The 15,983-nt window shown below is 41.5% G+C and overlaps 1 protein-coding gene across 2 annotated transcripts in view; it reads right to left on the bottom strand.

Annotated features, from left to right (window-relative positions):
- The window catches only part of GOLGA1 (golgin A1), a 51,697-nt gene that overhangs the window by 13,375 nt on the left and 22,339 nt on the right, over window positions 1–15,983 (bottom strand). For both annotated transcript variants that reach the window (XM_082656944.1, XM_082656945.1), the window contains exons 11-15: window positions 14,869–14,994; window positions 12,830–12,925; window positions 9,005–9,100; window positions 7,977–8,126; window positions 7,320–7,415 (exon numbers count right to left, since the gene is read on the bottom strand). In XM_082656944.1, the coding sequence (XP_082513070.1) occupies window positions 7,320–7,415; window positions 7,977–8,126; window positions 9,005–9,100; window positions 12,830–12,925; window positions 14,869–14,994 (564 nt within the window). The remainder of the gene's footprint in view (window positions 1–7,319; window positions 7,416–7,976; window positions 8,127–9,004; window positions 9,101–12,829; window positions 12,926–14,868; window positions 14,995–15,983) is intronic.

Raw genomic sequence — 15,983 nt, 5'->3', positions numbered from 1 at the left:
ATTATAATTTCCAAATCTCTGCTGAAATGTTCAATTTTGTCTTTTATATCCTTAAACGGAGTACGCACAGTAATATCTGAGCTTCCTAAAAGGTCTTCCTGCTTCTGTACTTGCCTCCTTTACAGAACATTTTCCACATACAGCCAGAGTAATCCTTTTACTACAAAACTTCTCACGTCACTCCTCTACTTAAAACCTCCAACTGCTTCCCCAATGACCTTCTATCATCCACGGCTCTCCCCCAGCCCACAGAGTGGCAGCTACAGTGGCCTTTGTGCTGTTCTCTGAACAAACCAAGCTTTTTTCTGCATAAGCGTGTTTCCCTTTGCTATTTATTCTGTCTGGAATATCCCTTCCCCAAAAAATCGCACTGCTGTCCCCTTCTCGTTATTCAGACCTTTTGCTCAAATCTCACTGACACCCTCCCTCGCCTCCATATATATCTTTTTTCTTAATTTTTAAATTTATTTTTTTATATAGCAGGTTCTTATTAGTCATCAATTTTATACACATCAGTGTATACATGTCAATCCCAATCGCCCAATGCATCACAGCACCCCGCCCCCCATGGCTTTCCTCCCTTGGTGTCCATACGCTTGTTCTCTACGTCTGTGTCTCTATTTCTGCCCTGCAAACTGGTTCATCTGTACCATTTTTCTAGGTTCCACACATATGCGTTAATATACGATATTTGTTTTTCTCTTTCTGACTTACTTCACTCTGTATGACAGTCTCTAGATCCATCCACATCTCAACAAATGACCCAGTTTCGTTCCTTTTTATGGCTGAGTAATATTCCATTGTATATATGTACCACAGCTTCTTTATCCATTCGTCGGTCAATGGGCATTTAGGTTGCTTCCATGACCTGGCTATTGTAAAGAGTGCTGCAATGAACATTGGGGTGCATGTGACTTTTTGAATTGTGGTTTTCTCTAGGTATATGCCCAGTAGTGGGACTGCTGGATCATATGGTAATTCTATTTTTAGTTTTTTAAGGAATGTCCATACTGGTCTCCATAGTGGCTGTATCAATTTACATTCCCACCAACAGTGCAAGAGGGTTCCCTTTTCTCCACACCCTCTCCAGCATTTGTTGTTTGTAGATTTTCTGATGAAGCCCATTCTAACTGGTGTGAGGTGATACCTCACTGTAGTTTTGATTTGCATTTTTCTAATAATTAGTGATGTTGAGCAGCTTTTCATGTGCTTCTTGGCCAGCTGTATGTCTTCTTCGGAGAAATGTCTATTTAGGTCTTCTGCCCACTTTTGGATTGGGTTGTTTTTTTAAAATTGAGCTGCAATTAATCTTGGAGATTAATGCTTTGTCCGTTCATTCATTTGCAAATATTTTCTCCCATTCTGAGGGCTGTCTTTTCGTCTTGTTTATGGTTTCCTTTGCTGTCAAAAACTTTTTAAGTTTCATTAGGTCCCATTTGTTTATTTTTGTTTTTATTTCCGTTACTCTAGGAGGTGGATCAAAAAAGATCTTGCTGTGATTTATGTCAAAGAGTGTTCTTCCTATGTTTTCCTCTAAGAGTTTTATAGTGTCCGGTCTTACATTTAGGTCTCTAATCCACTTTGAGTTTATTTTTGCGTATGGTGTTAGGGAGTGTTCTAATTTCATTCTTTTACATGTAGCTGTCCAGTTTTCCCAGCACCACTTGTAGAAGAGACTGTCTTTTCTCCATTGTATATCTTTGCCTCCTTTGTCATAGATTAGTTGACCATAGGTGGATGGGTTTACCGCTGGGCTTTCTATCTTGTTCATTGACCTATGTTTCTGTTTTTGTGCCAGTACCATATTGTCTTGATTACTGTAGCTTTGTAGTATAGTCTGAAGTCAGGGAGTCTGATTCCTCCAGCTCCATTTTTTTCCCACAACACTGCTTTGGCTATTCAGGGTCTTTTGGGTTTCCATACAAATTTTAAGATTTTTTTTGTCTAGTTCCGTAAAAAATGCCATTGGTAATTTGATAGGGATTGCATTGAATCTGTAGATTGCTTTGGATAGTATAGTCATTTTTACAATATTGATTCTTCCAATCCAAGAACATGGTATATCTCTCCATCTGTTGGTATCATCTTTAATTTTTTTCATCAGTGTCCTATAGTTTTCTGCATACAGGTCTTTTGTCTCCCTAGGAAGGTTTATTCCTAGGTATTTTATTCTTTTTGTTTCAATGGTAAACGGGAGTGTTTCCTTAATTTCTCTTTCAGAATTTTCATCATTAGTGTATAGGAATGCAAGAGATTTCTGTGCATTAATTTTGTATCCTGCAACTTTACCAAATTCATTGATTAGCTCTCGTAGTTTTCTGGTGGCATCTTTAGGATTCTACACGTACAGTATCATGTCATCTGCAAACAGTGACAGTTTTACTTCTTCTTTTCCAATTTGTATTCCTTTTATTTCTTTTTCTCCTCTGATTGCCGTGGCTAGGACTTCCAAAACTATGTTGAGTAATAGTGGTGAGAGTGGACATCCTTGTCTTGTTCCTGATCTTAGAGGAAATGCTTTCAGTTTTTCACCATTGAGAATGATGTTTGCTGTGGGTTTGTCGTATATGGCCTTTATTATGTTGAGGTAGGTTCCCTCTATGCCCACTTTCTGGGAGAGTTTTTATCATAGATGGGTGTTGAATTTTGTCAAAAGCTTTTTCTGCATCTATTTAGATGATCATATGGTTTTCATTCTTCAATTTGTTAATATGGTGTATCACACTGATTGATTTGCGTATATCCTTGCACCCCTGGGATAAATCCCACTTGATCATGGTGTATGATCCTTTTAATGTGTTGTTGGATTCTGTTTGCTAGTATTTTGTTGAGGATTTTTGCATTTGTATTCATCAGTGATATTGGTCTGTAATTTTCTTATTTTGTAGTATCTTTGTCTGGTTTTGGTATCAGGGTGATGGTGGCCTCATAGAATGAGTTTGGGAGTGCTCCTTCCTCTGCAATTTTTTGGAAGAGTTTCAGAAGGATGGGTGTTAGCTCTTCTCTAAATGTTTGATACAATTCACCTGTGAAGCCATTTGGTCCTGGACTTTTGTTTGTTGGAAGATTTTTAATCACAGTTTCAATTTCATTACTTGTGATTGGTCTGTTCATATTTTCTGCTTCTTCCTGGTTCAGTCTTGGAAGGTTCTACCTTTCTAAGAATTTGTCCATTTCTTCCAGGTTGTCCATTTTATTGGCATAGAGTTGCTGGTGGTAGTCTCTTAGGATGCTTTGTATTTCTGCGGTGTCTGTTGTAACGTCTCCTTTTTCATTTCTAATTTTATTGATTTGAGTCCTCTCCCTCTTTTTCTTGATGAGTCTTGCTAATGGTTTATCAATTTTGTTTATCTTCTCAAAGAACCAGCTTTTAGTTTTATTGATCTTTGCTATTGTTTTCTCTGTTTCTATTTAATTTATTTCTGCTCTGATCTTGATTTCTTTCCTTCTGCTAACTTTGGGTTTTGTTTGTTCTTCTTTCTCTAGTTCCTTTAGGTGTAAGGTTAGATTGTTTATTTCAGATTTTTCTTGTTTCTTGAGGTAGGCTTGTATAGCTATAAACTTCCCTCTTAGAACTGCTTTTGCTGCATCCCATAGGTTTTGGATTGTCATGTTTTCATGGTCATTTATCTCTAGGTATTTTTTGATTTCCTCTTTGATTTATTCAGTGATCTCTTGGTTATTTAGTAACATATTGTTTAGCCTCCATGTGTTTGTGTTTTTTATGTTTTTTCCCCTGTAATTCATTTCTAACCTCATAGCGTTGTGGTCAAAAAAGATGCTTGATATGATTTCAATTTTCTTAAATTTACTGAGGCTTGATTTGTGACCCAAGATGTTATCTATCCTGGAGAATGTTCCGTGCGCACTTGAGAAGAAAGTGTAATCTGCTGTTTTAGGATGGAATGTCCTATAAATATCAATTATATCTATCTGGGCTATTGTGTCATTTAAAGCTTCTGTTTCCTTATTTATTTTCATTTTGGATGATCTGTCCATACGGTGTAAGTGAGGTGTTAAAGTCCCCCACTATTATTGTGTTACTGTCAATTTCCTTTTATAGCTGTTAGCAGTTGCCTTATGTATTGAGGTGCTCCTATGTTGGGTGCATATATATTTATAATTGTTATATCTTCTTCTTGGATTGATCCCTTGATCATTATGTAGTGTCCTTCCTTGTCTCTTGTAACATTCTTTAAAGTCTATTTTATCTGATGAGTATTGCTACTCCAGCTTTCTTTTGATTTCCATTTGCATGCAATATCTTTTTCCATCCCCTCACTTTCAGTCTGTATGTGTCCCTAGGTCTCAAGTGGGTCTCTTGTAGACAGAATATAGATGGGTTTTGCTTTTGTATCCATTCAGCAAGCCTGTGTCTTGTGGTTGGAGCATTTAATCCATTCATGTTTCAGGTAATTATTGATATGTATGTTCCTATGACCATTTTCTTAATTGTTTTGGGTTTGTTTTTGTAGGTCCTATTCTTCTCTTGTGTTTCAACTTAGAGAAGTTCCTTTAGCATTTGTTGTAGAGCTAGTTTGGTGGTGCTGAATTCTCTGAGCTTTTGCTTGTCTGTAAAGCTTCTGATTTCTCCATTGAATCTGAATGAGATCCTTGCCAGATAATCTTCGTTGTAGGTTCTTCCCTTTCATCACTTTAAGTATATCATGCCACTCCCTTCTGGCTTGTAGAGTTTCTGCTGAGAAATCAGCTGTTAACCTTATGGGAGTTCCCTTGTAGGTTATTTGTCATTTTTCGCTTGCTGCTTTCAATAATTTTTGTCTTTAATTTTTGCCAATTTGATGACTATGTGTCTTAGCGTGTTTCTCCTTGGGTTTATCCTGTATGGGACTCACTGCACTTCCTGGACTTGGGTGGCTATTTCCTTTCCCATGTTAAGGAAGTTTTTGACTATAATCTCTTCAAATATTTTCTCTGGCCCTTTCTCTCTCTCTTCTCCTGGGACCCCTATAATGTGAATGTGTTTGCGTTTAATGTTGTCCCAGAGGTCTCTTAGGCTGTCTTCATTTCTTTTCATTCTTGGTTCTTTATTCTGTTCCATAGCAGTGAATTCCACCATTCTGTCTTCCAGGTCACTTATCCATTCTTCTGCCTCAGTTATTCTGCTATTGATTCCTTCTAGTGTAGTTTTCATTTCAGTTATTGTATTGCTCATCTCTGTTTGTTTGTTCTTTAATTCTTCTAGGTCTTTGTTAAACATTTCTTGCATCTTCTCCATCTTTGCCTTCATTCCTTTTCTGAGGTCCTGCATCATCTTCACTATCATTATTCTGAATTCTTTTTCTGGAAGGTTGCCTATCTCCACTTCATTTAGTTGTTTTTCTGGGGTTTTATCTTGTTCCTTCATCTGGTACATAGCCCTCTGCCTTTTCATCTTGTCTATCGTTCTGTCAATGTGGTTTTTTTTCCACAGGTTGCAGGATTGTAGTTCTTCTTGCGTCTGCTGTCTGCCCTCTGGTGGATGAGGCTATCTAAGCGGCTTGTGCAGGTTTCCTGATGGGAGGGACTGGTGGTGGGTAAAGCTGACTGTTGCTCTGGTGGGCAGAGCTCAGTAAAACTTTAATCCGCTTGACTGCTGATGGATGGGGCTGGGTTCCCTCCCTGTTGGTTGTTTGGCCTGAGGCAATCCGACACTGGAGCCTACCCGGCTCTTTGGTGGGGCTAATGGCGGACTCTGGGAGGGCTCACGCCACAGAGTACTTCCCAGAACTTCTGCTGTGTCCTTGTCCCCACGGTGAGCCACAGCCACCCCCCGCCTCTGCAGGAGACCCTCCAACACTAGCAGGTAGGTCTGGTTCAGTCTCCCCGGGGTCACTGCTCCTTCCCCTGGGTGCTGACGTGCACACTACTTTGTGTGTGCCCTTCAAGAGTGGAGTCTCTGTTTCCCCCAGTCCTGTCGAAGTCCTGCAATCAAATCCCACTAGGCTTCAAAGTCTGATTCTCTAGGAATTCCTCCTCTTGTTGCCAGACCCCCAGGTTGGGCAGCCTGATGTGGGGCTCAGAACCTTCACTCCAGTGGGTGGACATCTGTGGAATAAGTATTCTCCAGTCTGTGAGTCACCCACCCAGCAGTTATGGGATTAGATTTTGCTGTGATTGTGCCCGTCCTACCGTCTCATTGTGGATTCTCCTTCGTCTTTGGATGTGGGGTATCTTTTTTGGTGAGTTCCAGTGTCTTCCTGTCGATGACTGTCCAGCAGCTACTTGTCATTCTGGTGTTCTCACAAGAGGGAGTGAGAGCATGTCCTTCTACTCTGCCATCCTGGTTCCCGTATTCACCTCCATATTTAAAAGAGCCCTTTCCTCCCTCCTCTCTGTCCTTTACTCTGCTTTATTGTCTTCATAGCATTTATAACCATTTATCAAGTGTTTACTGTCTCGATGAATGGATAAAGAAGATGTGGTACATATACAATGGAATATTACTCGGCCATAAAAAGGAAAGAAATCGGATCATTTGTAGAGACGTGGATGGATCTAGAGACTGTGATACAGAGTGAGGTAAGTCAGAAAGAGAAAAAAATTATCGTATGTTAACGCATATATGTGGAACCTAGAAAAATGGTACAGATGAACCAGTTTGCAGGGCAGAAATAGAGACACAGATGTAGAAAACAAACATATGGACACCAAGGGGGGAAAGTGGCGGGGTGGTGGTGTGATGAATTGGGAGATTGGGATTGACGTGTATACACTGATGTGTATAAAATTGATGACTAATAAGAACCTGCTGTATAAAAAATAAATAAAATTAAATTAAAAAAAAAAGTGTTTACTGTCTCTAGTTACAAGCTCCACAGGTTAGGGGAGGGGGAATGATTTTGTCTGTTTTGCTCACTGCCACATCCCAGCACCTACAATGGGGCCCACAAGTACTCAGATGTTTGTTGAAGGGAATGCATGAAGAAATATTTGACTCTAAAGTCCATGCTTTCCATGACATGGCACTACTGCACTAGCACCTATGAGGTGCTACGAGGACAGAGAGGAAGGGCTGGGTCTCCGTGGTGGAGTGAAAAGTCAGAGCAGCACCACCTCTAACTATGGAACCTGGACAAATTACTTACACTCAGAACCTCGACGACATTAAATGCAAAATAAGCACAACTCTCCCTATGTCCTTGATCACTGAGAGGACTTAACGAGGTGACAATTTGTTGCAAATGCTTAGCAGAACTCTGAACAAATGCTAGTTCCATTCCTTCTCTACTCTACGTATAGAACGTTCACCTGGCCACTCCAAATACACACATGAAAGACATGATACTTTTGTGAAACTGATTCAATTAGATAAATACCTTCAGCTTCTTTAGTTCAAGTTGGTGATGTTGTAGAGAATGTTCACATTCATTCTTACTTTCTTTAAGGCCTGCATTTTCTTGCTCCAGCTCTCTCTGCAAATTGAGAAAAGTATGTATAAAAGAAAAGGTCTTTACCACATTTCCCCTGAGCACAGTCCTATCTCTTTGACATGGAACCTTTAAAAATGCCCCCCTTCCTTTTGTTGCCACTGCAGGGGTGGGAGATGAGAATGGGGATTGGGGTGAGGAAGGGAGAGTCACCTGACACACTCCTCACAAGAAGAACTAAGGCACTTGATTCTGAAGCCTATGGAACAAGGAGGGGGACCAGGGAAGGGAGAAGCCATTAAGGATGAACAGTATACATTTTAGAAAGGCAGTGGGAAGCCGCTGATGGGACTGGTCAGGAAGCACCAGGAAGTCCATGTGCAGCCCAAGGAAAAAGAAAACCCATTTGTTCAGGGTTTTTATAAAAAGCAGCCTTTTAACATCCAGTCTCATGAGCAGGTGTTTTGGTGAAAGATAAAAACTGCTCCAAAAAGTGGTTGCCTACTTCAGAGGAGGGCTAGTCTTCTTCCCATCAAACAACTTGGCAGCCGAGCCACACGTGAACGTGGTGCTCCCGTGCCCGGCCCCTCTCCTTTCCTCACTCACCACCTTCCGCTCCGCGGCCGCATGGTCGTCTGCCCGAGCTCTCTCCAGGGCAGAGAGCTGGGCCTCCAGTGTGTGGATCTGCTCTGTGCACTGCTGCTCCAGAGCGAGGACCTGCTGCTGTGCACAGCTGCTCTCCTTGTTTGCGGAGGCCTGAGGGGGTAGCAGAGGACAGTTATTCGTAGTGACAATGGGGGCTTTATTCTGTCCCTCAGTGACCCAAAGATGAGTGTCCAACAGAAACAACTCTCTTTCCTGACCTCCAGCCTGGCTGCCGCTGAGGTCCCCTGGCCTGCCTAGGAGCTGGAATCTGGGATTGGTCTTGGTGCTGGGGGGACAGCTCTGGGCACCAGCCAGTCCTAAGACACAGCCCTCCTTCACTCCACTCATTGCTGCCCTCTATGGATGAGGCTTTTCCCTGGGGAGGCACATAACACAGTGATGAAGAACAAGGGCTTTGACCTAGGAAGGATGTGGGTTCAGCCATTTACTAGGTGGGAGACCTTGGGCTAGTGATCTGGTCGCCTTTCTGAGCCTGCTTCCTCTGGAGAATAAGGATAACAGTACAGGCTCTTAGGTCTGCTGCAAGGACTAAATTAAAATACATGCAGAGTACTTAGCAGACACGGCAAACAGGCAACAAATGCCGTTTTTATTTCTCGAGTTTCAAGCTCAACACCTGACCTGGCGCTGTGACTACCGGCCAAGCCCTTGCCATCTTCTCCCCAGAGCCTGGAGCTGTTCTCCACAGCCCCGGCTGCAAGGTGAGGTTTGAAAGCCAGTGGAGACACCACCTCTAACAGTCCCAGAACTAGGCAGGGCTGTCTAGCCCGTCACTATCTCTCTGGGTAACTCAGACCTTCTAGCAGGTCCTGACTCCCTCTACCTGCACTGCCTATCTGCCCACAACTGTATCTAAGGTCAGGTCCAGATACCATTCCAGAATTTGGGAGTGAGTCTGGGGACCTACAAAGGAATAAAGGGAAAAAGCATCAAGGGCCTAGAACACAGCAGTCACAATACCCACTTACAAGCTCCTGAATCTGAGCTTCCTGAGCTGCCACAACGTCACTGCTCTGTTTTAGCTTCTCCTCAGATGCCTGCAGGCTCTGCTCTAGTTCTTTCACCTGAGGGGGGAAAGAGAAGCATCCTTTCATTCAAAAGAAGTAGCAACAAAGTGGCTTTTAAAATCAAATCTATTTAAATCATAAAACAGGTTCATTAAAGAAAAATTTTTACTTACAAAAAAAGAAAGATGCTCATAAGTCTACTATTATAAAACACTATCATTCTAATATAGTTTCTTACAGGCTATTTTTATGACTTTTCTTTCTTTCTTTTATTACAACTTCATATACAGTTCTAGTAAAACTTTGTATTTTTCCTCCTTGCTCAAATTTCCTTCTATGTTTCCACGCAGTCTTCAGACCTTAGATTATTTCCTTAAAGGATGTTTCATAATTTCCTGAACCGCTGCCTACTGTTTTCCATTTTGCACATAAAATAATGCAGCAGTTGACATCTTCATGCAAAAAGTGTTGATCTGGTTTGAATCTCTTGATTAGGACAGATTCCCAGAAGTGGAATTACTACTCATGATACAAACTTGGGTTTCCCTCATCCCACAAATAATGATCCAGTCTGACTCTGTACTTGGCACTGCACTAGGTCACAAGGCCAGCACAGTGGACAGGATGACACACTGCCTAGCACTGAGCTAGACATGGTTCTTCAATATGGCCTTTTCATCTGACTCAAGCTAACTTTGCCAATTTCTCTTTTAAAGTCCTCTTGTTTGCTGAATAAGGTTTGCCCTGGGGGAACTTTATTATTAAAACACAAGCTCATGGAAGGTTGCAGCTTTGTCAAGGAAAGGTAGGTACCAAATGAGAAAAAGAGTATTTTTAGGTCTCATGGTTTCTCATGTATGTTCACATGTAAGTTTTAACTGAAACAACCCCATGAGAACAGTGTGAGTACTTCCACAGAGAAGAATAGTAATGTTACTTGCTCATGATCACAAATTTTATTAGTGGTAGGGCCACGACTGAAACCTAGCTTTTATTTATTTATTTTTTTTAATAGGTCTTTATTGGAGTATACTTGCTTCACAATACTGGGTTAGTTTCTGTTGTACACCAAAGTGAATCAGCCATATGTATCCATATGTCCCCATATCCCCTCTCTCTTGAGACTCCCTCCCACCCTCCCTATCCCACCCCTCTAGGTTACCACAAAGCACCAAGCTGATCTCCCTGTGCTATGCTGCTGCTTCCCACTAGCTACCTGCTTTATATTCAGTAGTGTATATTTGTCGATGCTACTCTCACTTTGCCCCATCTTCCTCCTCCCACCCCATGTCCTCAAGTCCATTCTCTATGTCTACATCTTTATTCCTGCCCTGCAACTAGGTTCATCAGTACCTTTTTTTTTTTTGATTCCATATATATGCGTTAGCATACGGCATTTGTTTTTCTCTTTCTGACTTACTTCACTCTGTATGACAGACTCTAGGTCCATCCACCTCACTACAAATAACTCAATTTCTTTTCTTTTTATGGCTAATATTCCATTGTATATATGTGCCACATCTTCTTTATCCATTCATCTGTCGATGGACATTTAGGTTAGTTCCATGTCCTGGCTATTGTAAATAGTGCTGCAATGAACATTGTGGTACAAGTCTCTTTTTGAATTACAGTTTTCTCAGGGTATATGCCTAGTATTGGGATTGCTGGGTCATATGGTAATTCTATTTTTAGTTTTTTAAGGAACCTCCATACTGTTCTCCATGGTGGCTGTATCAATTTACATTCCCCCCAACAGTGCAGGAGGGTTCCCTTTTCTCCACACCCTCTCCAGCATTTACTGTTTCTAGATTTTTTGATAATGGCCACTCTGACCGGCATGAGGTGATACCTCATTGTAGTTTTGATTTGCATTTCTCTAATAATTAGTGATGTTGAGCATCTTTTCATGTGCCTCTTGGCCATCTGTATGTCTTCCTTGGTGAAATGTCTACTTAGGTCTTCCGCCCATTTTTTAATTGGATTGTTTGTTTTTTTGATATTGAGCTCCATGAGCTGTTTGTACATTTTGGAGATTAATCTTTTGTCTGTTGTTTCACTTGTAAATATTTTCTCCCATTCTGAGGGCTGTCTTTTTGTCTTGTTTATGGTGAAACCTAGCTTTTTGAACTGCTGGGTTCAGTAAATATCTATGCAAGTCCCAGTTTGCAGGCAGAACTCAAGAAAGATTCAGATCCTCAAAAGGTTATGCACAGAGTTATTATATGACCCAGCAACTCTACTCCTAGGAATATACCCAAGAGAAATGAAAGTATAAGCCCACACAAAAACCTTGTTCATACATTAATGTTCGCTGTAGCATTATTCACAACAACCACAAGGTGGAAACAACCCAAATGTCCCTGGACAAATGAATGGATAAACAAAATGTGATATATGTACAATGGAATAAAAGTCTTAGAAAGGCTTATTCAGCCTTAAAAGGGAGTGAAATTCTGAAACATGCTATAATGTGAATGAACCTTGAAGACATTATGCTCAGTGAAATAAGCCAGACACAAAAAGACAAATACCATATGATTCCACTAATAAGAGGTACCTAGGATCATCAAATTCATAAAAACAGAAAGTAGAATGGTGGTTGCCAGGGGCTGGGGAGAGGACAGAATGGGGAGTTATTGTTTTAATTGGCACAGTTTCTGTTTGAGAAGATGAAAAAGTTCTAGAAATGGATGGTGGTAATGGTTGTATAACAACGTGAATGTACTTTATGCCAGTGTACACCTAGAAATGGTTGAAATGGTAAATTTTATGTTATGTGTATTTTACCACAATAAAAGAACGGATATTCAGAAACAGAACTGAATTATAATAAAACAAAGCTGTATTTAGAGAAAATATAGCTTTATATATATTTATCAAGAAACAAGAAAGATTAAAAAAATAAGCTAAGCATTTGCTATGGTCTGAATGTTTACATCCCTCCAAAATTCATATATTGAAATCCTAATGTCTGACATGATGGTGTTAGGATGTGAGGTGTCTGGGAGGTACTTAGGTTATGAGGGTGGAGCTATCATGAATGGGATCAGTGTTCTTATAAGCGGCCCCACAGAGATCCCTTGCCACTTCTACCACTTCACACTCATTAAACTGGCAAGAAGGCTGAGAAATGCCAATGCTAGAAAAGACAGAGATGCAGCGATAGGAACTCTCATGCATGCTGGGCGAGTAGAGCCAGGTGCAGGCCTTCTGGGAACATTCCTGTCCTACTGAGTCACATTGAGTCATATGCACTTGCTATCCTTCTTAAGGCAAAAGGGACAAGGATGTTCACCGCAGTGTAATTTGTGGTGACAGAACGAAGGCAATCTGGATATCTAGCATCTAGTAGACAACTATAAAGTACAGTAGGTAAGAACAACGAAGTGGACACAGAAGATGGAGCAGTTGAAAGTAACAAAGAAGACATATGTACAGCTGTATCATTTACTTCAATCAACACACAGACACACAAAACAATGTCACCAGTTTTAAGGTTATCCAACAATAAAAGGGTCTCTATTAACCACATTAGAGTGGTTTCCTATGGGAAGGAGGGGAATGGGGATAAAGGGAATAAACAGAGAAGAGAACAACTTTCTGTGGAACAATGATGGTAATGTGGCAAGAATGAAGAAAACGACTACCTCAGTTCTCTACAAGTAAGATCCGAAAGAGAGTCCCTTTGGAAGAAAACCTCTGACCCAAGGGGATTCTCAGCCACAACCACATCATCCAACCAGGGCACCACCCAGATACAGGAACCACTGGGAGTGAGGTCAGTACCCGAGTCTCCAGGCTGTCAGTGGCATTGGCCTGGCTGCTTCTGGCTGCCAAGAGCTGCTGTCTGGTATCCTCCAAATTCTGCTCAGCAAGTGTTTTCTGTAAGTTGAAAGAAGAGTAAAAGAAAATAGTCATTTCTCCATTGAATAAATATTTACTGACATCTACACCATACTACGATTTGTGCGAGGCACGAGGGACACAAGTACGCACCAAAAAACCCAAAACAGTTAACAGAGATAAAATTCACACATCATAAAGTATACATATAAAGTATACATAAAGTATAAATTTGACAGTTTTTTGACCTTGAGGCTGGGGCAAAAACTAACCAAAAAAGTATATAATAGAGTGTAATGGTGTCCACAAAGGAGCAGCACAGAGCAGGAGATCCTCACTGCCTCAGGAAACTAGGAGGCTTCATTCTTCACAGGTGGCCAGGGCCCAAGGGAGCACCCAGGCAGAGGGATGACACTAGAGGTATGAGACAGCTGGGGGTGTCTGGGGAGCTACAGCTTGCCAAAAGTCAAGGTGATGGTGGGTTCAGGTCATGAAACAAGACTAGAAAGTTAGGCAAAGGGCCAGATTATGAGAAAAGCTTTTTATGCTACAGAAGGAAGTTTGAACTTAATTCTGTAGCAAATATTTTTCAAAGTGGAGTCATCCAAACACTTGCATTAGACTCATCTGGGTGGGTGGAGGAGTTTTTAAGTTTGAGGCTTTATTCCAGGTCTACTAAAATCAGAATTTCTGAGAGTAGGGCAAGACATACATACATATATATATATATATATATATATATATATATATATATATATATATATTTCTTTTTCTCCCCCAAATTTTTGGCTTGCAAGATCTCAGTTTCCTGACCAGGGATTGAACCTGGGCCACTGCAGTAAAAGTGCCGATTCCTAACCACTGGACTGCCAGGGAATTCCCTAGAAATGTATACTTCAAACAAACTCACCAAGTAACTCCTATGCACACTAAACTTTATAACAATGATGGTAGCACAGTAATGATTATACTATTAATAGCTGAAATATATTGAGACCCCATGATGTGCTAATTCTAATCATTTCCCAATAACAATTCTATGTGTTTGATACAATTTTAACCCTATTTTACAGAGGGGGAAGAAAACACAAAAAGATTAAGTTACTTGCTCTAAGTCAAAAATTAGTAAGTAGAAGAGGTAAAGTGCAAACCTAGGGAGACTGGTTCTAGAAATCAATCTATACCTTAGAAACCACGTTATACTCACTATAGACTGTAGGGTAACTGTGGAAGCTCTTTATGGGAGTGATATAGTCAGAAATGTTGTTTGGAAAGATGAGTTTAGTGGTGACGTGGAAGACTGTGTCAGAGGGTGCAGGAGAGGGTGTAGGCTAGTCTGGAGACTTCTAACACAGACTAGGCCAGAGTGGCTGGAAACCGGAAGTACAGCAGTGGCAGTGGAGATGGACACATTTAGTTGAAACTGACTGAAGACAGAAAGTGAGGGGCTAATCTAGGCCCAAGGCTTGGGTTTTGTCACCTTTGTCATGTAGGAGAGAGCAGAATGTGGGCAGACAACAAGCAAGTTCACCTACACCACTGGGCTAGAGGCCAGTTGGCTCAACTGCCTCCTTCGGCTAAGGAGAGTCCACTTGCTGCCCAAAGCAATTCTCGCTCACGCCAAAGGCAGATGGTAACTACTTTCCTTGGCCAATGTAAAGTACAATGGGTAGGGAAGGAAAGCAGGGCAGTAAGACAACAACCCAAATGGCATAAATCACTAGGTGGGGTTTATCGGTGATCAGGATGCCACTCCTTCACACGCATCTCTGAACAAAGTGCTCCCTTTCCTTCAGGAAAACGTCACACACAGGCAACATGATGCTGATTTTACCATAAGCAGAACAATCAAAAGTTGGAGGGAGTGATCTTTTCACCAAGCTCTTTGAAGACTCTCTGGCTCTGAAACTCTAGGATTTTATGAAATCTCCAGTGTTACCACGGCCCTCCCAACACTGGCCAGCCCAAAGGGAGCTAGTTACCTCTTTTAGAAGTTCCTGCACATGTTCTTCTCCTGATAAGTTCTGCTCCAGTCTCTTCTCCAAGGATGCAACCTTCTCCTGCAAATGTGTGATGAGTTTTTCTTTCTCTTGAGTTTCAGCAGTGGCCTGCAGGTGAAAGCAGAGATTACATTACACTGTCTCTCTCCCTCCCTTCCTGTATCCTCTAGAATCACCATGTTTCTCTGAAATTCTGTTTCCAACTGCATCCTAGAAGAACATACAGCCAGGAGATCTTCCCTGAAAATGGAACAGAGAATATATGAGATCAGAACCCAACACTACTCAGGTATCCGTTTCAGGCCTACTGCAGCAAGCAGCAAACACTCCCAAATTTAAGCACCTGGCAATCCGGGAAGGAAGAATGCTATTACGTCTGTGGAATCTAGCCAGGACCCTGCGAAGATGTTCCTCCTCTCTAAAATATCCCGTGTTGTCATGATCTACTAGCTAAAGAATGCTCCCCCTCCCACTCTCATCAAGCATAGGTTTAATCCTATTAATCCAGAGGCCAACAGGACCTACAACTTTACACCAGATGCCAAGAACCAGCAGAGGTAATTCCACTGAAGAAGCTCCCAGCCAGCCCTACAATGACCTACAGAACAATACGCCTGGAAACGTGGGGCTGGATGAAGCAGTCATGATGCCACTGTAGCTGCCTTAAGGCTGAAGACAGAACTGAAACAAACAATGATATTCACCCTGGCTCACAGGACAGGGAGCACCTCTGAATCACAGCAGCACCTTACACCATGGCCCCAGATCACCAGCTGCCCACTTATTTATTTCAGTCTACCTCTTTAGCAGTGATGGTAGTGGTGGCAGTGGTGGGTTGGGACTACATTTGTTCCTTTCACAACTGTCAATCTCCAAATGCTGCTCAACATCAAAGCTGAGGATCCAGAATCCTTTGAATATACAATTTCTTAGCTCACAGTGGTCCTTACATCCACTGAACATGCCCATTCTCCACTCCAAAATAAGGTCGCATGGCATCAACATTTCATTGTGAAGACTTGAACCTCCTCACAATACTGTGCTTCCTCAAATTCCCTCACCTTATGATCTGCTGCTCCATCTCAAGCCACAGACTT

Source organism: Grampus griseus (genome assembly GCF_964374135.1).
Source record: "Grampus griseus genome assembly, chromosome: 6".
In the NCBI taxonomy this organism is placed as follows: domain Eukaryota; kingdom Metazoa; phylum Chordata; class Mammalia; order Artiodactyla; family Delphinidae; genus Grampus; species Grampus griseus.
The sequence above is the reverse complement of the archived record's forward strand: the minus strand, read 5'-3'. Positions and strand labels throughout refer to the sequence as shown.